General features: G+C 38.6%; 2 protein-coding genes across 2 annotated transcripts; both read right to left on the bottom strand.

Moving 5' to 3' along the window:
* Positions 1-2829: 2829 nt before the first annotated feature.
* Positions 2830-4675, bottom strand: LOC102490270 (trace amine-associated receptor 6-like). The gene is made up of 2 exons (XM_006144371.1): positions 4624-4675; positions 2830-3722 (listed from the first exon to the last, which is right to left on the bottom strand). The coding sequence occupies exons 1-2, from the start codon at positions 4673-4675 to the stop codon at positions 2830-2832; spliced, it is 945 nt and encodes a 314-aa protein (XP_006144433.1).
* A 15010-nt stretch (positions 4676-19685) lies between these two features.
* LOC102486534 (trace amine-associated receptor 8) lies at positions 19686-20717 on the bottom strand. The gene has a single exon (XM_006144310.1). It carries the CDS (start codon positions 20712-20714, stop codon positions 19686-19688), a length of 1029 nt encoding a protein of 342 aa, XP_006144372.1. The 5' UTR covers positions 20715-20717.
* Positions 20718-24055: the final 3338 nt, after the last annotated feature.

Below are 24055 nucleotides of genomic sequence, written 5' to 3'. Positions count from 1 at the left end.
CCATGCTTCTGAATGCAGAGCAAAATTAACATTTCATGAGCCTGTAAGGTGGCACAGTAGAAACACTTTGCAAGGCTGACCTGCATGGCTGTTTCTGAGTTCACCTCCCTCAACACAGGTATTAATGAGCCAGGACTGGCTGAATCTAGGGACATATTGAAGGTTCTGATGTGGGTGGCTCTTTCTTTTGCTCTCTCTCTTGCTCTTGGAGGAAAGAATTATATAAAGTTGAAAAAACATTAGTGAAGTTTAGTTGGAGGACCTAAAGACCTGTTGCAAAACATTTAAAGTATTTCAACAACATTAAACTGTAATTAGAAAGACATTTTAATTGCTTTCAGATATAGTTCCTAAAATATACCAATGCAGCTACCATTTAGTTGCATTAGGTAAGAAAAAAATATGCCCTCAAATCATATTCTTAAATTGGAACATGCAAAAAACCACAAACTCACAGCTCAAACCAGTACTGAGATATCTGAAATGCTACCACCAACTTTATTTTGTATTTTTCAACAAAAAACTTCATTCAGCTCATTCAGAGAACATTGGCATTATCACTCAGCACTAAATCTTCCATATTTGTCCACTTTCTATCAAAAGCCAGAGTTGTCTTTTTTTTTGTGACTGAGTAATACTCCATAGAGTATATTTTCAATATAATTTTTAAAGATGCTTGCGTGTGTACATACATTCATATGTATATATACATATGAATGTACCATATCACATATAATATGTTATAATCCGAGTTAGAGTTTCCCTTTTTGTCAAAAGTATATTTTGTTGTTTTCTGTCCATATCAGTTCACACAAAACCTCTGAGCTCTTTATTTAATTTTGGTTATATATTTATTTATTTCAAGAGAGATAGAAAGAGAAGAGTCACTCCCAACAGGGTCTTTGCACCATATTCCACCCTCAGCCTCAGCCTCAGGCAGGCAGGATCATGCAGTGTTGCACACTCCCGGTGAGTACAGGGAAACTGCAGGACACGGACCAAGTACTTTCGCTTGTGGCTTTGACAATGGGTAGTATTGCGTTATCACAATGCCACCATGGCTGGTCTTTAGCATGTTATAATGGCTTCATAATAATCCACTATATAGGTATAATATAATTTAAATTAGCCCATATTGACATTGTTTTCCTCCAGTTAATAATTGCTGTATAATAAATATATTGTCATGTTTGCTCATTTACTTGACTCTTTTCTTCAGGTAACTTGTTGGACATGGAACTTCAAGGGCATAGAATATTTATCTTTAAATTTTTTTTTAATTGCCAGAGGGTACCTGCACTTTCCAGAGAAAGACAGAGACACAGAGAGAGATGGAGACAAGAGATGAAGCAAAAGCCTCCCTCCATCCATGGGGCATAGTCTCACCACATCTTTTTTCCATCTTCTAAGGATTTGGGACATGCACAGACACAAGCCTGGATGTTTTTCAAGATGCTGAAGCTAGGAGTTGAATTGCAGTTGGATATGTGGAATCTGGCTTCCTGAAATACTAGGCTATAGAGCCAGCCACTTTTAAAATTCTTATAACAATTTTTTAATGCTCCTCAGAAAGGGCATATGAAAATATATCCCCGTGAAATGAATATGAACATGCTAGAAGTTCTGAATTCCTCATACTGTAATTACCATCATGTATTATTAACCATTCTAATATATGCTACCTTGACATTTGAAATGCTATCATATTTTTGTTAGCATTTTTGATTATTTGTAAATTTGGCATTTTAATGCATTTGTTAGTTTTCTGTATTATTTTCTTAGCAAAATTTCCTTTTTTTTTTTTATGTGTGTGTGTACTGGGGTATTGGTTTTGGTCTTACTATTTTGTAGAAGACTTTTTCTATTTTTGCAGCTATTACTCCTTTCTTCATCATGTACAGGACCAATAGTTTTCTAAGGTGTATTTTCCTAACTTGGTGTTGTTTTCTCTTGAGATTTAAAAAAATTTAATTTGAATGAGTGACTCCACACAGATGTTCTGCTATGATTCTACCAGTTAAAAATGATTAAAAAACAATTCATTCTTTAAAATTTTTAACATCTAGAAGAAATCAGTTTCATTTTGTAAATTATACAAAGAAAGATAATTTATAATACTTTCCCCCAAAGTATTTGCTTTTCTAGAAAGTCGTGAGTTTCCTAATGACCTGATATACATGCCATCACTATTTCTTAAGTGACCTACCCTCCTATAAAAATGTAAAATGTGTGTTTTTTACACCAGTAATACAAAAACTTTAGATAGTGCTTATAGAGAGATTAAAATAGAAAATTGCTCAATGTTATGACAGGAAGACAAAACAAACATCATGGGATGAAAAAAACATTCACATAAGACAATTGCCATTCCAGAAATATGGCTATTCCTCATGTTTCTCCCACATTATCAGAATATCCCCCAGCATATACACTGTGAGTCTGTCCTGAGTCTGATGTGGCTGATGTACACCATCTGGGGATCTGCTGAGAGCTGCAGAAGGCCAAGCCCTGAGAAACAAGTTGCTGTAACAGAAAGCAGGGTCAATCCTATCTAGACAAAGATACCCATATGAGACTTTGATAGGGACCAGAGAACTAGGAAACCACTGGAAGTGACAGAAGTTAAGCATGAAGAAAGGCCCAGAAGAGGTAAATAATTAACTAACACAACCAGGAAGTGGATAGATTTGAAGAAAGTGGAAAACATAAATCTTGAGTCAATTATCATTGAGTAAGCGCATTTCGAGCTAAAGCGTCAACGTGCTCTGTATTTTGTAAACTTACAAAGATTAAATCTCCATTATATCAACAAAATTCTTAATTTCAAATTTAGGCTGATTTAGAAAATAAATTCTTGGTTGATGAACTCTCTTTTAATATTTGACCACTTACAATTAGTTTTATTGCTCTCCTAAACCAAGGGTAAAATAAAGCATATATCAAAGGATTGAGAGAAGAGTTATAGTAACTGAACCAGTAAAGTATTTGATAAACACTGGAGGGTATTATAAAACCCAGAAAAGAATCAATGAAAGAATTAATCATATAGGGTAACCATGAGATCAAAAATGCTACCACCGTGATACCCAGGGTTTTGGCTGCTTTTCTCTCTCTGTTGGCGGACCTGCCACCTTTGTAAGTCCCTGATAGTGATTCTGCTTTGCTACTAACATTTCCTATCCTTTTGGCCTGTTTTCTAGCCACAAGAAATATGTTACTATATAGAATTATCATAACAAAGGCTGGTGCTAAAAATAATAGAAAATCTATCAAAATCCAAAACTGATTAATAACAGGCTGACAACTACCCACACAATCCAGGGCATTTGTAAACTCCTCCAGCCCGTCGTCATAGGCGCCTGTGTAGAACACGGCCCCGCTGTACACCAGCGCCAGGACCCAGGACATGGCGATGCACAGTCCAGACACCGGCACCGTGACCTTGGTCGGATAGACCAGAGGGTCGGTAACCGCAATGTACCTGTCGATGGAGATGAAGCACAAGTGGAAGAGAGATGAGTAGCAAAATGCCACGTCACAGCACGTGTGGAAAGTACAGAAGCTTTTCCCAAAGTACCAGCAGCTCTCCACCGACCTGACCATGCTGAAGGGCATGACAGTGACACCCACCAAGAAGTCAGCACAGGCCAGGGAGGCGATGAGGAAGTTGGTGGGGGAGTGCAGCTGCTTGAAGTGGACGATGGAAACCATGACCAGGAGGTAGCAGAGCTGCAGGGGCCCGGGTGCAGGAGAGGAGCTGGTCATGCTGGGGTTGCCTACATCCGGGGTGGCGCTGTTCTCGTTCAATCACATATAACCGGGCAGAGAAAGAAAAGATGCTTTAGGCTGAATCAAATACTATTATCTCCATGCCATTGCATGTCTGTTTTAATGTTAACTTTTGGACCTGTGCAGTAATCTTGTATACAGTCTATTAATGCTCAGTATGTATTACCTGTTGTTGATCATTATTCTTATTGTTTTCAAATTTAGAATATAATTTGAAATTAATTTTCTAACTCTCATAAGAATTTATCTTCAAGCAAATTTTTTGCAAAGTTGTTAACTGCCATGGAAGATTCCTTACTCTGCAATTTATCTAACATCTCTTTATTTCCCAGTCTGTGTCTGAATATTAGTCCTTGTCAAAATTAATGATAGACAATGCTACTTGTTATTTATAAGTCACTTTTCCACCTCCATGACTGTCTGAAGAGTTAGTCATAAAACTCCCAGGAAGCAGAGCCAAATCCCATACCGTGAAACACCTATAATTGGAGTCCCTGTAGTGCAAGGCATAAACACAGAGGAGAAACTTGTGTTTTATAATCTCCACTTAAAATTTAATGTTTTATTTGGAATACTCTCACTACAAAAACTCAAAAAGTACAATAACAAAGACAATAAAAAAGGAAAATCAGAGGACACGCTCTCATATGAGCAATATTCTGCAATCCCAGACAAGACTTAAAAACCAAAACTGGCATCACGTGAAAAGATGGGCCATCATAATTGGAGTCTATGCCAGGAAAGGAGTTTTGTTTCAACATTAGACAACTAGTTTCTGCATATCTTTATTCTGTTTTGTTTTGATTTTGTTGTTTGCTAGCGGGCGTGTACTCTTGCCATACAGAGAGAGGGAAAGTGAGAAATATCCTCTAGCAGGGAGAGCCATGCTGCTCTTGGGATTTTCATCATGCATGCATATGCAACTAGTGTCATTTTCAAACTGCTGGGTCCAGGACTCCAGTTGTGCAGCCAGAAATGTGGGATCCAGCATTTTAACCTCCCTGTCACTTACTAGTCTCTATAAATCCCTATTTCAAGAGACTATGAAGGATAGACATCGTATGTCTCCACTTAATACATACCGAATGTCCACACTCTGTGACCGAAACTGAATGACTAAAGGATACAAATGCATAGTAAATGGTTGGGAATACCAGATACAGTGTGGGAAGAGGGTGGGTGAAGGAATAGAGTCTGAGGAAAGGCCTTAAGGAGAAAAGTAGAGAGGCAAAGCATTTATGGTACAAAGAAATGTTGAAGACAACTTTATAGTGTTGTCAACTGGACTGATGAAAAATGTATACATGTTGAAATATCCACTTTACAAGCTAAATAATGTGATTGAATGTGTAAAATAAATTAAAATAAAAATAAATAAAAGAGACTAAAAGATTAAAAGTTTATGATCAACTGATGAAATGCAAAAAAGCATTTGATAAAAATAAAAATTTCTTTGTTATTAAAAAGAAAAATTCTTGGGACCAGCAGTTAGTGTAATGACTATGTTGCTGGACTCCCACGTAGTCGACCGCGGTTCGAGTCCCAGACCCCAGTGGCTTAAACTTACGTTGGGAGCGTGTGCATGCGTGCCCAAGATCCCGAGAGGAGAATGGAGGAGAAGGGATTGCGGCGTGACCATCCCCCCTGGGGGGTGATTTCTCGCTTTCTGTCTCTCTGTCTCTCTCCCACTGTCTGGCGAGCACATGCGCCCTATAGCAAAAAGAAAAATTCTTAGTAAATAAAAAATGTGAATGATTACTTATACTTAGGATATTTACAAAACATGTACATCACATTTGATGGACTTAGTGATGAAATTTGAATGTATTCTCTTTAAGATCAGTAACAAGGCAAAAATATTGCAGTAATCCTAATTTCATGGACTGTATGCCCTCCAAAGACAGTCAGAAATGCAACTGTAGTCCATTAATTCGTGTATTCAGTATTTATTTTTAGTTCTTTTTAAAGTTTTATTATTTATTTTCATTGTTTTTGGAGCTATTTTGTTATAGGATGCATGAGCTCTCTGGAGAGACAGAGAGACACAGAGAGACAGAAAGCGAGAAGTCACCTCCCAGGGAGATAACCAGGCCACAGTCCCTTCTTGCCCATTCTCGTCTCAGGATTTTGGGCATGTATGCACACATGCCTGGCATGTTTCAAGCCTCCAGGTCTGGGACTCGAACCTCAGTTGGACATGTGGGAGTCCAGTGATGTAACCATTATGCCATCTGCTGGCCCCTCATATTTAACTATTAATCTTCATGATATTGAAGATACAAAATAAAAACCAAATATCCTGTCTTTAAGGTTGTCTCCATGTAATCTGAGAGACAGACATAGTGACAATATAATGTATTTTAACTAAAATTAACACTGTAAAAAGTGTAAAGTGAGAAATGACACAGGAACCCTAATATAACTGAGAATGTGTGAGTCCAGAAAAACACACCATTTTTCTGCCATTCATCTGTCATAACACAGGTCATTTCTATGATCCCCAAATGTGTGGGGATTTCTCCCCGCTAACGAACAAGCAATCAATTCTGCAGCAGTCACCAGCTGGGCATCCTCTAACCCAACTCAGTGCTGACGTTCTCTATCTGGGTAGCATCTCCTGGTAGAGAGCATCAGATCCCACACGTTGAAGGCTCTGTCCAAAACTGCTTCCTCCATCCAGACACCAGTCTCAAATCCAAGCCTCCAGAATTTTTTTCTTCAGATTTTTGCCACAGGGTACATGCGCTTACTAGAGAGACAGAGAGAGAGGGAAAGTGAGAACTCACAACCCCCTGCCTAGGGAGGATGGCCATGCCGCAATCAACTCCCTGCCTAGGGAGGATGGCCATGCCGCAATCCCTTCTCCATTCTCCTCTCAGGATTTTGGATGCACACATACATGCACCTGGCATGTTTTTCAATCCACTGGGTTTAGGACTCGAATCTCTGAATCAGCCATGTGAGATCTAGGCCTCCAGAACCTCTGACCAATGAGTTCCAAGCTGGGGTTTCCATGGCCTTCTCCCCTACTTGGGTTCTATTAATTTGCTAGAGCAGGATTGCAGAACTCAGTTCTTATAAAGAATCCCTTAAAGGACACAGATGAAGAGATGCAGAGGACTAGGTATGTAGTAATGGGTACAGAACTTCCAAACCCTCTCAAGGTGCACCATCCTCCAGGATTTCCATGCATTCAGTGATCCCAAAGCTCTCCAAACATTGTCCTTTTGGATTCTCATGGAGACTTCATTACATAGACATGAACTAGTCATAGGTGAGTGGGAAACCCAGCAGGGCCTCTTTATTCAGATACCTGGATTCTCTGTGATTCAAACTTCCCACTCTGGCAGGAGGATCCTTCTGGAATTGGAGTATTAAAGGTGGGGGAACACTGGAGTTAATTTTGTTTCCTTTTTCTTTTTTCATATTGTTTTCTTTCTCTTCTTTCATTTATTTCTTTCCTTTTTTTTTTCTTTTTCTTCTTTCTTTATTTTTTTGCATTATGCCACATGGTGCAGCTTTATAGGCTAAAACATTAAACCTGAATGTATTTATACATTATAGTAAAGCATCTTAAAAGCTATTCCCAGTACAATTATGTGATTTTTTTTTTTCCTACTCAATACTATAGACCTTTCATGTTCATGCTCCATTTACTGCCTTAACAGATGATTCACACACGGCAAAGGCAGTATGCCCAGCCTACAAAAAGACAGTTCTCTTGGGCACACAGTTTCCGTCATCCATGCTACAGTAATCATTCTGATGATTTTGTGCATTCTTTCTAATTAACATATTTTGATTTCTCTTTCAAAGCCCAGGTCTTGGGGCCAACAGACGGCATAATGGTTATGTCATTGGAATCCCATGTAGTTGACCACTGCTCAATTCCTGGACACAGTGGCTTAAAACTCACACCAGGCGCATGTGTATGAGTGCCCAAAATCCCACAAAGAGAATAGAGAAAGGACTGTGGCATTGCCATTCCCCCCCCCCCACCCAGGGGGGATCCCCCCCCCACCCAGGGAGGATGATTTCTCGCTTTCTTTCTCTGTCTCTGTCTCTTTGGCAAGCACATGAGTCCTATAGGCAAAATCTCGATAATAATAATAATAATAAAATAAAATAAAGTCCAGCTCTTAGGATATCTTCCTGGCACTTTCACCATAGGTAATAGGGAACTTCAAAAAGTTTGTGGAAGGGCCAGTAGGTGGCGTGGTGGTTAAGGTGCTTGACTCTACATGGCCCATCGTGGTTTAAGTCCCTGACCTGACAGCTTGCTGCTCTCTCTCTTTCTCTCTCTGTCTCACTCTGGTGAGTGGAAGTGCGCTAAAGCAATTAAGTAATAATAATAATAACGGTAATAAACATCAAATAAATAATTCTTTAAAGAAAAGTTTGTGGAAAATGGAATTAAAACATGTGTTTATTTTAATACAAAAGTTTTGAAATCCATGCATACTTATGCTTTTTTTAAAAATGAAAATGTATTTTAATTTATCTTTAATACATATGTATCTGGACATATTGCATTTCTAGATCAAACTGCTTTGTATATTTCTGTTGCTTGAACAGGTGGGGATTATTATAGTAAAAAGTTATTGAAAATGGTGCATGTTGTGTAACTCCCAGGGTAAATGGACTGAGTAGCAAATAATTCAGTTTTAAGCTGTTTTATAGCAAAATGTGCATTATGAAATCCATTTGATCAACACATTCAAAGACTCAATATCTTCCAGATCCAACACTGGGAAATATTTATTTGCCTTTCCTCACCTTTCTCTGCTCAAATCTTGTTAGATATTATTTCTGGCTCACAGGAATGCATTCACATTAGAGGTGGAGAAAATTGGACACTGAAAGCCTCGATAACATGCGGTTTTTATCACCCACCTAAGGATAGGCGAAAGGAGTGTTTTTCACTTTTATCTCTCTGTAGCTGTTCCAAAGATGCTTCAGAAACCAAGAACAAAATACCAAATATTTATGAGCCCGGAACCATGGACAAAACCCAAATTTTATATACCATAGTATCACAGGGTGCATGGGAAGAATTCACTGAGGACATCAATTTAAAAACAGATTTAGAAAGATGAGTGAAAGGTATTAAGGGAAAGAATAGCAAAGAATTTTTACCTTGTACACAATTTTTTTTACATCCCACTAACCATTTTAGAATATGCTGTGATTTCTGTGTAAGAGAAGAGGAAACATGTTTAATAACAGGTAAAAGTCTCAACTACCATAAACTCAGGAGGACAACAACATAATTTTAAAAAACTTTCCATAATTAATCTTGAATTAAAAAGAAAAACTTTATCAGAGGATGAACGTACTTCCCAGAGAGAGAAGGAGAGAGGGAGAAAGTGTTCACTAGTGGTGCATAGTCACACTAATGTTTTCCTCTCTATTTCTTTTTTTTTAGAGGTTTTTGCTATTGGGCATGTGCGCTCGCCAGACAGACAGAGAGAGACAGAGAGACAGAAAGTGAGAAATCAACCCCCAGAGGGGATGGCCACACTGCAATCCCTTCTCCTTCATTCTCCTCTCAGGATCTTGGGCACACACGCACATACGCCAGGCATGAGTTTTAAGCCACTGGGTCCAAGACGCGAACCGCGGTCGACTACGTGGGAGTCCAGCGACATAGCCATTGCACTAAGTGCTGGTCCCTCTATTTCTTCATCCTGCTCATTTTACTTGAGAACTGACTCCACATGGCTGACTGCAACTCAAGTTCTGGTTCCAGTGGGTTGAAAAACACACTGGGCACTTGTGTATGTATGTCTCAAATCCCAACAGGATGGAGAAATGGAGGAGAAGGGATCGTAATATGACATATCCCCTTGAGGCCGTCTCTCTCTGGCGTCTGCATGTGCATTCTGAAAATAAAACAATAACAACAAAAAGAGATTTTACTCAATCACAGTTTTTCTTTCTAGTTTTCTCTCTTCTTCCATTGTCCCTCTCTCCTTAGCCTGCTGTTAAATTGCTCTGTGTCTGCTTGGGAAATGGAAAACATTCTGCTGTTCTCTTTCTTTTATAATATTTTATTCACTTTTAATGGTTGTACATTTCTATAGGACACAATATGGTTTTTCAAAGTATGTATGCAGTTCTCTTTTAATTTCCCTTGATATTTCTTTTTTTTTTTTTTTTTTTTTGAGAGGTTTTTCTGCTATAGGGCGCGTGCGCTCGCCAGACAGACAGAGAGAGACATAGAGACAGAAAGCGAAAAATCACCCCCCAGGGGGGATGGTCATGCCACAATCCCTTCTCCTCCATTCTCCTCTGGGGATCTTGGGCACGCACGCACACGTGCCCGGCGTGAGTTTTAAGCCACCAGGTCCGGGACGCGAACTGCGGTCGACTACGTGGGAGTCCAGCGACATAGTCATTGCGCTAACTGCTGGTTCCCAATGTCACTTGATATTTCTGAAATCAACATGACTCCAGAGCATCCAACTTAAATTTCACACCAGTTACCTTAGTATTTTTTTTCTTTTTCTTCTTTTTGCCAGTGTGTGTGTGTGTGTGTGTGTGTGTGTGTGTGTGTGTGTGTGCTCACCAGACAGAGAGAAAAAATAGAGAGAAAAAAGCACTCCCTCTCCAATTTACCATCCCATGAGAATTTGGGGCATCTGCACACACATATCCAGCATGATTTTTAAGACACCAGGGCTAGGACTCCAGCTGCAGCCAGCCCTGTGGGATATGGCTTCCAGTGCACCAAGCTTAACCACTGCACTACATGACTGGCTCATAGTTCTTAATTTATGGCTTTTAGTCAGTCTATTGTACAGGTATATGCTACCTAAAACATGATAGAAATTACAAAAATCCCTGTATGTAGCTCCTATAAATTGCAGGGAACAGAGTCAAGTGTGTAAAACATGTAACTGTATCTTAATGCAACCATTATTAGAACATAAGCTGCATGTCTGACCATCTCCTATATGTAGGTAGTCTATCTGACTTTCAACCATTTAGAAAAAATGTATCAACCAAAACGGTATCAGACAATCTAGTGGGAAAAGGAAAGCCTCTTCAGCAAATGGTGCTGGAAAAACTGGATATCCATCTACAGAAAGATGAATTTGAACCCCTACCTCTCACCATTAACAAAAATCAACGCATGGTGGGCCAAAGATCTAAACCTAAGACCTCAAACTACAAAACTACTTCTGAAAAAAACTGGAGAAACTCTGGGAGACACTGGGGTAGGCAAAGACTTCTTAAATAAGACACCTGTCGACGGAAAAAATATAACCAACTGTAAAATTAATAATTAATAATTAATGCGGTTTATTTCCAAGCCAAGGGAAAATCCCTGTCTTAGTTAGAGAAAGGCTTAATCTACATCTCAAGGAAAAGGGAAGTTCCGTGTCTTGGGAAGGCATAAGCAAAAGAATACACTAATCGGTTGAAATATACATCTCAAAGATAGTATGCCAGGGACAGGAGGTAGGAAGAACCCTGTTAATAGAAAGTAAAATGGTCTGTTAATGTTTGTGGGCATGACTTCCCCAGTCCCCTTTTGAAAAGATTTTGGAAAAATAGGAAAACTAGTCAGACTTCTGTCCACACACCCAAAGCACAGTCAATAATCCCCAAAATAGACAAGTAGGATTACATCAGACCAAGAAGTTTTTGTATGGCAAAAGACACAGTAATTAGTGTGAATTGACATCCCTCAGAATGGGAAAATATTTTTGTAAAGTATGCATTAGATAAAAGACTGATAACCAGAATACACAAGAAACAGCAAGCAGCTGTCCTGAAAAAAGATGACCAACCCTATTAAAAGATGGGAGGATGGGTTGAAAAAACCACTCTCTAAGGATGACATATGAATAGCCAAAAGGCATATGAAAGAATGCTCAACATCCTTCATTGTAAGGGAAATGCAGATCAAAACACCAATGAGATCCCACCTAACCCTAGTTAGAATGACTAAGATTAAAAAAAAAAATGTAAGTGCTGGCAGGAACTGGCAGGGGTGTGATGAAAAGGGAACTCTATTACACTGCTGGTGAGAATGTAAACTGGTCCAGCCACTGTGGAGAACAATTCAGAGATTGCTCAAAAAATCTACAAATAGAACTACCACATGATCTAGCAATCCCACTATTTGATATCTACCCAAAGAACAGAAATATTTTTAATCAGAAAAGTGCTTGCACATCCATGTCTACTGTGGCATTATTCTCATTTGCTAAGATGTGGAACCAACCCAAATGCCCATGAACAGATGAATGGATTGGAAAACTATGGCACATATACTTTATGACATACTACTCAGCCATTAAAAACAAACAAACAAACAAACACACACACACAATAAGACACCGGCTTTTGACAGAGAGTAGAAGAATAGAGTGGATGAAAGATTTACTGCTGAGTGAATCAAGCCAGGCTATGAAGGAGAGACATTGTATGTCTCCACATAATATATATTGAGTGTTTGCACTCTATGACCGAAACTGAACGACTAAGGAATGCATAAACACAGTAAATGGTTTTGAATATCAGATATAGTGTGGGAAGAGGGTGGGTGAAAGAACAGTCTGAGGAAGGACATTAAGGAGAAAAATAGAGAAGGAAAGCACTAATGGGACAAAGTAATGGGGTATAATCTGTTTAAGATAACTTTATAGTATTATCAGCTGGACTGGGGAGAAATGTACACATGTTGGAATATTCAATTTGCAAGCTGAATAATGTGATTGAATGTATAAAAGAACTTGAAGTAAAATAAAAATTTTAAAAAGGAAAAAATGTATTGATGATATTTATTCTCAAATACTGCTTTTGCTTTATTCATTCTACTCTATACTCTTGGAATCCATATCACACTTGTTTAAGACCTTTTTATCATATCCTGTATGACTCACACTGTTTTCTGTATTTTCAAATTCTTTTTTCCTTTAGAGCTTTTCTCTAGAATTTTCTACTCAACCTATTTTTTAGTTCACCAATCCTCTTTCACAGTTTTCCATCTGCCATTAGACCATAATATTGCTCTTAATTTCAGTATTGTATTTTTGAGTTCTAGAATTTCCATTTTATTCTTCACAAATTTCAGTTTCCTGGTGAATTTTTTTTTTTTTTAAAGAACCTTATCTCTTACTTCCTGTAGCAAGACTAACTATGGGTGAGTCTTCCCACTTTGTCTTCAGTTATTTGATCCAGTCTCATGGCATGTCTGGTTATTTTTATTGAAGAGAGATAACTAAAAATGAAAAATTACCTGACTTTTTTTTTTTTTTTTTTTTTTTTTTTTTCAAAAGAGGGTCTTGTTTTCTTCTGCCTGGCAGAGTAGAAGCGGATTAGGTGTGACATGTACAGTTCAGATTTCAGCCTTTGTGAAGGCCAGTCTATTTCTGATTTTCCCTTCAGCAAAGAGGCCACAACTGAAATTTTGGTCCTTTCCCTCTGGCAGCCCATGAAGACCACTTTTTGCCTCTGCAGCTTTGTGAGAATGCAAACCTCTGCTTAGCTTCTTAACAACTGCATTCTTTCTAGTTTCTCAGGTTCCAGTCACAGAGCAGGTTAGAATTCACAAAACACCTCAAAGGCGAAAGCAACACAGTGTGCCACACTCATGCTCTGCTATTCTCATTTCTCCTGGATCTTGGCCTCTTAAACACTACCTCCTTTGAAACCTAAAATGTAAGATTTTTTTCCTGTTTGAGGTTGTCGACGGCTCCAGTCCACCACGTTCTCCTTAGCCTCTACTTACATATACCACAGCAGAAATAGATGCTGTTGGGATTATAAGGATTACTGCAGGTCCAGCAGGTGGCATGGTGCTTAGGGTGGCTGAACCCCACATGGCTGACTACAGGGCTCTAGTCCCTGACCCATGGCCTTGGAAAATATGCCAGGTATATGTGGGTGTGCGCCCCAAATCCCAAGAATGGAGAAGAGATTGCAGCATGACCATTCCCTCTGAGAATGGTTTTCTTGCTCCTCAACCCCATCTGTCTCTGTGATCATATGTGACTTACAGCAACATTTTAAAAAAGAATATTGGAGAAGGCCCAGCCCACATCAATGTGTTTCTCTTCACAATATAATAATTTCGTCCACTAATTGCAGACTGTCTGGGTTGATTGTCAATACCTTAAACAATTATTCTATAGGTGCAGTTGACCTTTTTATAATTATTCTCCATCAGGCGGATGGTTTGATACAAGCTATTTCATCATAGCTCAATCAACAGTTCCCCCCACTTCATCCCCAAACTTTTGTTATTTTGTTGTATTTGTCATATTTTTGTCATAATTTATTTGCAAATATTTTCTAGTTTTCATTTTGATTTCTTCCTTTTCTCATGGATGTTTGTATCAGACCATCTTTTCTGGGTCTTCAGAATTTTTCAGTGTCACACCTGCTTACTTATTCTAAATTGCCACTAAATCCACCAAACACATTAGTGCCACATGATTCCATTGTCTGAGGCCAATGCTCAGAGATTCTAGAGCCTTTTAGGTCAACTGGTGTGGAAATTAACTTTTTCTTTTTCTTTTTTTGGAGAGGTTTTTACTATAGGGCGCGTGCGCTCCCCAGAAAGGCAGAGAGAGACAGAGAGCTAGAAAGCGAGAAATTACCCCCCAGGGGGATGGCCATGCCGCAATCCCTTCTCCTTCTTTCTCTTCTCGGGATCTTGAGCATGCACACACATGTGCCCGGTGTGAGTTTAAGCCACCCGGTCTGGGACTCGAACTGCAGTCAGCTACACGGGAGTCCAACAACATAGCCATTACACTAACTGCTGATCCCGAAATTCACTTTTTTCAAAAGACATTGAAGTGGCCAAATGGAGATGTCTTGAAATTTTAAAGAATAAACTTTCTGCAACATTGATTTTGACCTGTAGGACGGGAGCAAGGAGACAGCCAGCACATAGCAAATACTTTTCTTCAACTTGTCTCTATATTTCCATATGATGATGTCTGGGATCTTTGTGGTTTGAGAAGCATAGACCAGTGATTTTCAGATCTAAAATTTTTATTTTTAAAAATAGCTTACGTTTCTCTAATGAAGTTCTCAAACTCAATTATTATTTCCTTGAATATGGTCAGCTATATTAAAAATTGCTGGACCTAGCTGTGGTAGCATGTGCTGGTTGATGCTGCTACTTAGCAGGCTGAAGACCCACCCACAGAGGCCAGGGTTTGATTCCTGGTCCACCCTAAGGGCTGGGCATGGTTTCTGCCTATAGTACTGACTACTCAGAAGGCTGAGGGAAGAGGATTTTGACATGACAAGAGTTTGTCTTTAAAACACAAAACAAATACTGTTAAATGTACTCGGTCTGGTCATTGCAAAATATCATAATGATTTTCTTACTATTTAGAATTTTTCCATTGCTTCTGTTGGTTTTTGCAATATTTGTTCTTGATTATATTTACTGAGTTTGAAACATTTATATGAAAAATTGATGTCAATAATTTGAGGACTTTCCAGTCCCCAAATGACATTATCTTTCTCCAGAGAAAATGTACATTGAATTCTGGTATGAAACTAGACCTAGACATCTTAGATCACCCTATTTTCTATTATAGAAATTCAGTCAATTTGAAGTACAATTTCCCAGGTTTTAATAAAAAATGTTGATGATTGAGTATGACCAGTCCCTTCTTGTCCTTCCATGTCTCCATCTCGTCAGGATCCAGGCCATGAGAGCGTGTGCCTGGCATGGGACTTAAACCGTGCTCGGTCACATGTGATCTGGCTCCCTCTGCAGAGTTCTTAACTGTTGTGCTGAGGACAGTCCCTCTATCTGGTATTTTTCAAATTTTTACAATACTTTTTCTAAGTTTTCTAGATTTCCTCTGCAGAGCATTATTGTGTCTAACCTCCTTTGCCATTACAGGAAGCAGGTATGTCACATGGGAAATGTTTAATAACCGCAGTAGGAAAATCATCTTACGTGATTCATGCAGTATAACCTCAAATCACTAAATTTCAACGTGAGTAAACTGAATAACTGTGGGAAATACATGTCTCTATTTCTGCTCCTGAATCACAGAAAGAGTTGTAGGTGTCACATGGGATAGTTCTTAATAGTACGGTAGACTTTGACAAATTTATTTTCAGTCATTTCATCTGCAAATAATGATTTATTTTTTCTTTTTAGGTTTTTGTATTAAAGTGTGTGTAGCCACCAGATACAGAGAGGGGGAAAAGTGAGAGATCATCCCCTAGGTCAATGGCTATACCACAATCCCTTCTCCTCCGTTGTTTTCCTAGGATTTTGGGTACACACACAAGCAGCTGGAGTGATTTTCAAGCCACCACTACGGTCAGGAACTAGAACCATAATCAGCCATGTGGGAATACACTGACTTAACCATCACACCACTGGCTAGCCTCACAAATAATGATATTTTAATTTCCCCTTTTAAATTTCTGTATCTATCATTGACCTTTCTAACTGAATTAACTAGTACTTCTAAGTACCTATACGATGTGATAACAATGCACCATCATTTTTTTTAGAAATATTTATTTTATATGCAATTCTTATTTTTAATTTGCTATACGGCACTGTACTCTCCAGAAAGAAAGGGAAAACAAGAAAGGAAGCTGCCATGTCCAGAACTTGAACCACAGTTGGCCATGTGGAGTCCAGCACTCCAACCACCATGTCACCTGCTAGCCCTCAACCATTTTAGCTTTATTTGCATCCTAAAGGGAATGTCTTATCTTTAAGTATGTGGTCTTTGTTGATGATAATATACATTTATCATAGTGGTGAAGGATAATAATAATCGACCTAATTAAGATCATAGATTTTAGGCAAGACTCAGATCTTTTGTTTTTATGATCAGTATTAATGTGACATGGTGTCTTAATTCATACTCCAGGAGTGATAATGTGATAGGCTTAGCCAGGTCTATTATTGAGTTTTCCTGGAATCACAAGTGTGACTCTAACACAATCATCCATAGCCAGGGAGGTTCCTGTGTGATGCAACTAAGGCATTCTATGCTTATGTGATCGGAAAGCCACTTTGGAAAGCCTACCATGAAGAATGTGGAAGACTATAGTTTCCTATTTTCTCTCATTTGTTAAGTTGCACCACTAATTACATGTTCAAGAAAAACTCTACATTTAGAATGATATTGGCGGTCTTGGCATTAGTCATGAAAATACTTTGTTTGCCTCAATGATAAATTGAAAAAAAATTAACTTTTGAATGTCTGTCACTTTCATGTTTGCAGCTTAATTGAATAACAGTGCAATATTATGGCACATTCACTGACTGGGATTACTATCCAATTCTTCCTTTTTATTCTAAATTTGCCAGAGGGTACACTCATCTGAAAGACAGAGAGAAAAGGACAGAGAGAAAGAGGAAAGTGAGAAAGCTCTTTCTGTGGGGAATAGTAATGCCAGAATCCCTTCTCTTCCATCTCTCCATCCTTTCAGGACTTTGAACACACGCATACCACCTGGTCTGGGACTAAAACTACATGCTCAACCATGTAAAATCCAGCTGCCTTAACCACAACACCTCTGGCTGTCTTTATTATCAAAATCTTTCACCTACTTTTTTTTCTATGTTTGTTCTCTATACCCTAAAAATAAGGAGAATACAATCTTTTAAAAATCTGCCACGCTAAGCATACTGCCAATGTATGCATTGCATTCCAGTCTGCCAAAACCAATCCTCTATTTATGGAGGTTAATTTTACTGTTGGAAAAAAATAAACAACTCCAGACTGTCTGTCTTCTCTCATACTCAAAGATCATCAAATGTCTTTTCTACTCAAAAATAAAGTCCACTTTAGTTTCTTTCTTTCTGTGTGTGTGTGTGTATGTGTGTGTACAACAGAGTGCACATGTATTCTCCAGAGAAAGAAAAAGAGAGTGGTAAAAAGCACACCCCCCCCATATTAAATGTGATCATACCACTGTCCCTTTTCTTCTATTTCTCCACTCTGTTGGGATTTGGAACATACAGGCATAGGCACATTGCATTTTTCAAGACACCAGGGCTCGGATTCAACCTGTGGTTGGTCATGTGGAATCTGGTTCCCTTAACCAATATGTGTTTCCACAACCCTGCTTCAGGTCTCTCTCAGCAAGCTCATGTGCCCTCTGGGGGGAGGGGGGAATGTGCATGTATTTCAAAAATTTTTTGTATTAAATATATACTTTAATTCAATTTTTCTATTAATTTTTGTAATTCTTTAATATACTACTTTTTTTTTGAGATATTGTTGCTATAGGGCATGTGTACTTGCCAGAAAGACAGAGAGAGACAGACAGACAGAAAGTGAGAAATCACCCCCCGGGGGGGTGGACATGCTGCAATCCCCTTTTCTCCATTCTCTTCTCGAGATCTTGGGCATGCATGCATATGCGCCTAGTGTGAGTTTAAGCCACCAGATCTAGGACTCAAACCGTGATCGACTATCTTAGCTATTCTGAAAACAGGTACTTATACATGATTAATGCTCAAAATTTGTTCGAAAGGAGTTAAAATTGTCTCATTGGAAACTAATGAGAAAAAAACTTTAATAATTTTTAATTAATGGCTTGGCAGATAAATATAAGAAAAGGAAAAAAAAAGGTTTAAACTTCACAACTTGCTTTCATTATACAAAATACTATGAGTATGCCTTCTAAAATGACTTGTGTTGAATCAGCAGAGAGATGAAATGCAAAATTACAGTACACATTGTTTACACTCTAATAAATGGTTTTGGCTTTATTAGCATAGGAGTTTTGGTAAAATACACACTATTTTCAGGATGTTGAGGCTGTTGAGAAAGGTTGAGGAAGTGAATTGCACACTCATTTCAGGTGGTACGTGTCGGCGTAGCAATGGCTGCTGTTGGTAAAAACTGAGCATTCTGTTGGAGTTCCCATTAGCTAATAATTACTGTGCCAGCCTTATCATGGAAGGTTTTTTCCATTTGCAAAATGTTGGGGCAACTGTTGTTACTACCTGATCCTAAAGCCCAATTACTGGTCTCACAATATTGTGAGGGCACATTCTTCTGCCTCTTCATTAAGCAGACATTTTTCTGCTGGCCCCCAAACTTCTGGGAGTTACAGATACTAAAAGAAAAGACAGGAATAGTAATAAAAAGGCAGTAAATAAGCAGACACTTATGTGGTATCATAGCACCTAAACTTCTTAGTTTAGAAATGGAATTGTCACCTGAAATTCAAATGCTAATGTAGCAACCTCTAGTGCTTCAGTTTTTAAGAAAGAATAAGTTAAAATGAGTTTGGAGTGGTCTCCAATACAATATGACCGATGCTCTTAAAAAGACGAGATTACCACACACACACACACACACACACACACACACACACGCACACTTTAGAACATGGAAAGAAGACAGCCATCTGGGAGCCAAGGAGAGAGGCCTTCAAAGGAAACCTAACCTGCCAATACCTTGGTCTCAGATTTCAAGCCTCTTATAACCATGAGAAAATAAGTTTCTGTTGCTTAAGCCCTCAAATCCATGGAGCTTTGGTATGGTAACCTTAGAAACTAACACAGCATCTTGAAAGCCAAGAAACAAATGACCATTTGAAGATAAATGAGAGTTGAGCATAAAAGAGATGATTAGAGATTTCACATCCAAAATGAGATTCTAAATTCAGCAAATTGGAAGAAACAAGACCATGTGGCAAGGGTGTATAAAAAATAATGAGACAGGTGATGTATGCAAACTTTCTCATTTATTATTTAGTATAGTGAATATCTTAATGCTTTATTGGCTTCATCCTCTTAAGACATTTTCCGGACTATCTGAAAAACAATGTATTTCCCTAATCTGTAAGACTATTAATTTCTTATATTTGATTTCATCAGAAATTCATAATTTAAAAAAATGTCAATAATTTTCTCAAACTAGTACTTACACTTACTCTAAAGATAAACTAATGGTTGATGAACTATTCTTTAAAATTTTTCCACTTAAAATAAGCTTTATGGCTTTCCTGAACCAAGGGTAAAAAAAAGCATAAATCAAAGGGTTCATGGCTGAGTTATAATACGTAATCCAACAGCAAATCTCATAAATATAAGCAGGTGTTATAAAGCCCATATAAGCATCAATTAATGAATCAATTATGTATGGTAACCATGAAATCATGAAGGCTATCACTGTGACCCCCAGAGTTTTTGCTGCTTTTCTCTCTCTCTTGGCCACTCTAGCTTTGTAACTCTCTGAAGATGATTCTGTTTTGCTACCAGTAGTTTCGATTTTTATAGCTTGCTGTTTAGCTACAAGAAAAATCTTACTGTAAAGAATTACCATCACAAGGGTTGGTATGAAGAATAACAGAAAATCTATCAAAACCCAATCTTGATTCACAGCAACCTGACAGCCACCTACACAGCTGAGAGCACTTACTAGATCTTCCATCCCGTCGTCATTGACCCCTGTGTAGAACACGACCCCACTGTACAGAACAGGCAGGACCCAGGAGATGCTGATGCACACTCCAGACACAGGCACTGTGAACTTAGTTGGATAGACCAGAGGGTCAGTAACAGCAATGTACCTGTCGATGGAAATGAAGCACAAGTGGAAGAGGGAAGAGAGGCAAAATGCTATATCACAGCAGCTGTGGAAAGTACAAAATTGGGCTCCAAAGTACCAGCAGCTCTCCACAGACCTGACCATACTGAAGGGCATCACAGTCATTCCCACCAAGAAATCAGCACAGGCCAGAGAAGCAAGTAAGAAATTGGTTGGAGAATGCAGCTGTTTGAAATGCAGAACCGAAGTCATCACCAAAAGGTTTCCAAAAAGAGCCAGCAAAGACCCAAAGCCAAACACGGTGTACAGAATCACGCGAGATCCAGGCGAATAGGCAACTTTAATGCAAGATCCATTCACATTCTCATAGCAGAGCTGCACGGCAGGCTGGGAGAAATTGCTGGCCATGCTTTTGCTGTTTGATGCCTGCTGTGTGTCTGCTCCTTCCTGTAGTAGGAAACGATCATTTTGAACCCTAAAAATCTAAAAAATAAAATACATATCTAAATGACTACTTTCACATATTGTCTCATATCTTTTTTGTCATTTCAATTACAAAGAAAACAAATCTTAAAATTAAAAACTTAAAAAGCAACATTCTCTTTTTCTTGAATCAAATGATTATTTCTGTGACTTTGTCTAAACCTCATAGTTAACCATGAGCAAAACTGCTATGAATTTCCTCAGATTAGAAATCACATTATTAATTATCTGAATAATTGGAAAAATTTAACTTAAATACCTACTCCTTTATACTTGTGAAGCTCTTCCTTGCAAAAGAGATTCACACACAATATTATTCCCTTTTAGAGAAATCACTTTTTAATAATCTTCTTTTCCAAGATGCCCTCGAAGTCAGCCAATCAGCTTCACCTATTATAATTCCTCACAAGGAATCCCCTAAGTGTAAGGTGTGAATCATGAAAGGGAATTTACTTTGGATGACTACAATTAGTAAGTTATTCTATAAACATGTTTTCCTGTGTTCTGCTGCCTTGGAGACACACATATAACTTTCACAATCAAGAGATTTATGTTCACAGCCATCCCCAAAATGTCTAGCCCAGAATTAGACAATAATATCACCTATTCCCTATTTTTAAAGCTGCCTCTATAATTTTCAGGGCTCAGGGAAAAATTAAAAGGCAAGAATATATGTTAATAAACATGAAAAAAGTTGTTATTAAATGTAATAAAGTATACATCCTTGACTTGTCTTGACCTGTCCCGGTGTTGGATATTTGCTATGTGATGTCCCACTCCATTGGGCACAGAACTATTTTCAGAGTATGTCTGTAAGCTCTGTTCTGCAACTCAGCATGCACACAGCTCATTCTCTGACAGTTTTCCCATCCTGACAACTGCTAAGCAAATATGCAGAGCCAGAATGGGGGCAAGGAAGCTGGGGTGAACATCTGCCCTTCTCTTGACCTGTCACATGAACCAAATGCAGACATGCATCTGCCAAGGAATTGCAATCTCCAGACCAGGAAACATTTGAGACCTGGATTGATGGTGGCAGATGGCTTAGCCCCATTGAGCAACCCATGAAATGTGCTATGTCCCCACCAGCCTTGGGTGGGAACAACAACCTATGTCGTAAGACTGTGGAGGGTGTACATGACCACAGCTCTCTCCATGCATGCTTCATGGAGGCCTCAGTCAGGATGAGCAGAGACGGCAGTAACCACTAATCTAGGTGGGAAGGCAGAAGTCGAGTAGAGCCCAAAGTACCAGGAGATGATGGAGAATGTGGCCAAGGACCCTTTGCAGGGAAAAGGGGACATGGCATAGTGCAGAATCACAGGAATTTAAGGTTCACAGACATCAACACTTGGTCCTTGTTCCTTTGACTTCATCTATCAAAACAAAAATTCAAAGGAAAAAATAAGAAACAAGACAACATTAAATCCCAGCAGTAGGGCTCTGAGCTGCATTTTCAGTCTGAATCTCATGAAAATATCCTGCTCATTTCTTTTCAGATTTGAAATGATCTTTTTTGCAACAACAGCTCAAAGATGAATCAAAGAACATGTCATGTGGTGTTTACTGCAAAACTGCCAGATGGGAACTGAGGAAAAGGTCTTTTTTTTTTCTTTTTTCTTTTTTTTTTGAGATGTTTTAACCTATAGGTGTTTGAGTGCTGGACCTGGTGGCTTGCTTTCTCAGTCTCTCTCTCTCTCTCTTTCTCTGTCTCTCTCTGGTGAGCACATGGAAATCTAAAAGTAATAATCATAATAACAAATAAAATTAAATGATTCTTTTTTAAAAAATGTAATAATGAACAAAGTGCTATGACTGATCTTATTTTTATTCATTTTGTCAAGCACCTTGGATTCTTTCAAAGGTGAGTGAGCTGGAGAGGACACAAAATTCACTTAGTGGCAGGTACACATCTTATCTACTATATACTCAGGTGTGCTCTAAGTATAACTGATTTTTCTTCAAGTCACTTAAATGTGTTTATAAGCTTGCATTCAACTGAGTACAAGAAGTAAATCTCAGAAAATTTGAGATTATTTCTTTTTCTTGTTTTTCTCTAGGGTGGCATCTTTTTTCCAGTGGCCTTGTCTCCATGTGATTAGCTGTAGATGCTCTTTGTGGTCTGTCTCCAGGAATGCATTTCTCTAACTCTCACGAGCACATTTAACAATATTCTCTTTTGAGAAGGGAAGTGCTCCTTCCAGCCTGGTGAAGTCTCCTTTTCCAACACATTTGTCACAGTCGCAGGTCTCTATATCTTGTGACTGCAGCTGATGTGCTGAGCTCAGCCTTCCCTCTATTACTGGGAAAAGTCATTGTGTTTTTTGTTTGTTTGTTTTTTAGGTTTTTGCCAAAGAGCACATTCACTCATCTGAGAGAGACAATGACTGTTAAAGTGAGAAATCACCACAGCTTGCCCAGGGTAGATGGTCACACAGCAATCAATTCTCATGGGATTTGGGGTATGCATGCCCATGTGCCTGGCATGCTTTATAAGAAACTTGTCTGGGACTCGAACTGCAGTTGGCCATTTGGGAGTCCAGTGCCTTAAACGTCATGCTACCTGCCGGTCCCTCTAGAAGTTCAGTTCTTAAAGTCATGTCAAGTCTAAGATATGGGATGTTAAATATCATCTTCATGTTTCCCCTCTTTATAAATGCTGTGCTTGCAATCAATGATTCTAAAGGCCTCATTTTACCTTTGGTTCTTGTTCTTGTTTTAAAATTTCCTTTGCTAAAAAACCCCCAGAAAACAACAACAACAAAAAAACATATAGAGATGCACAGTGACTCAATAAAAATAAGGAATCATAAAATTAAAAAAAAATTCCTTTGCTAATTATCCTGTAACCATCCACGTAATGAAAAATTTACAGAAGTCTTTTCAAGCACACTCCTTTGAAGTCCTCTGACATTTCTGAAATCGGTGATGTGTACTGAGATGCCTTAGAACTATTAACCAATACTATTACAGGGTCACGATCTTATTACTATATCCAGGATTCTTAATCAATTTTTAGTTCAGATATTCACTGTATGAAACATTTGAAAAAGTACCAGATAGTCTTTAACAATTGTAAATAGTTGGGATGGTTCTCAGAATATAACTCAGGTCTCTGTACTAGGGAGGACTGGGATACTCTAAGATTCTGCAGAAGGGCTTTCCTATCCAGTAATCTCTTGCTGTGCTCTGTAGCCTTTACTACTTAAGGAATTTGGGATTTTAATTTATCATAGCCAAGGCCCTCCATATCCATGACTCCGCAT

This window comes from Tupaia chinensis, unplaced genomic scaffold (genome assembly GCF_000334495.1).
Source record: "Tupaia chinensis unplaced genomic scaffold, TupChi_1.0 Scaffold000117_2, whole genome shotgun sequence".
Taxonomy (NCBI): Eukaryota; Metazoa; Chordata; class Mammalia; order Scandentia; family Tupaiidae; genus Tupaia; species Tupaia belangeri.
The sequence above is the reverse complement of the archived record's forward strand: the minus strand, read 5'-3'. Positions and strand labels throughout refer to the sequence as shown.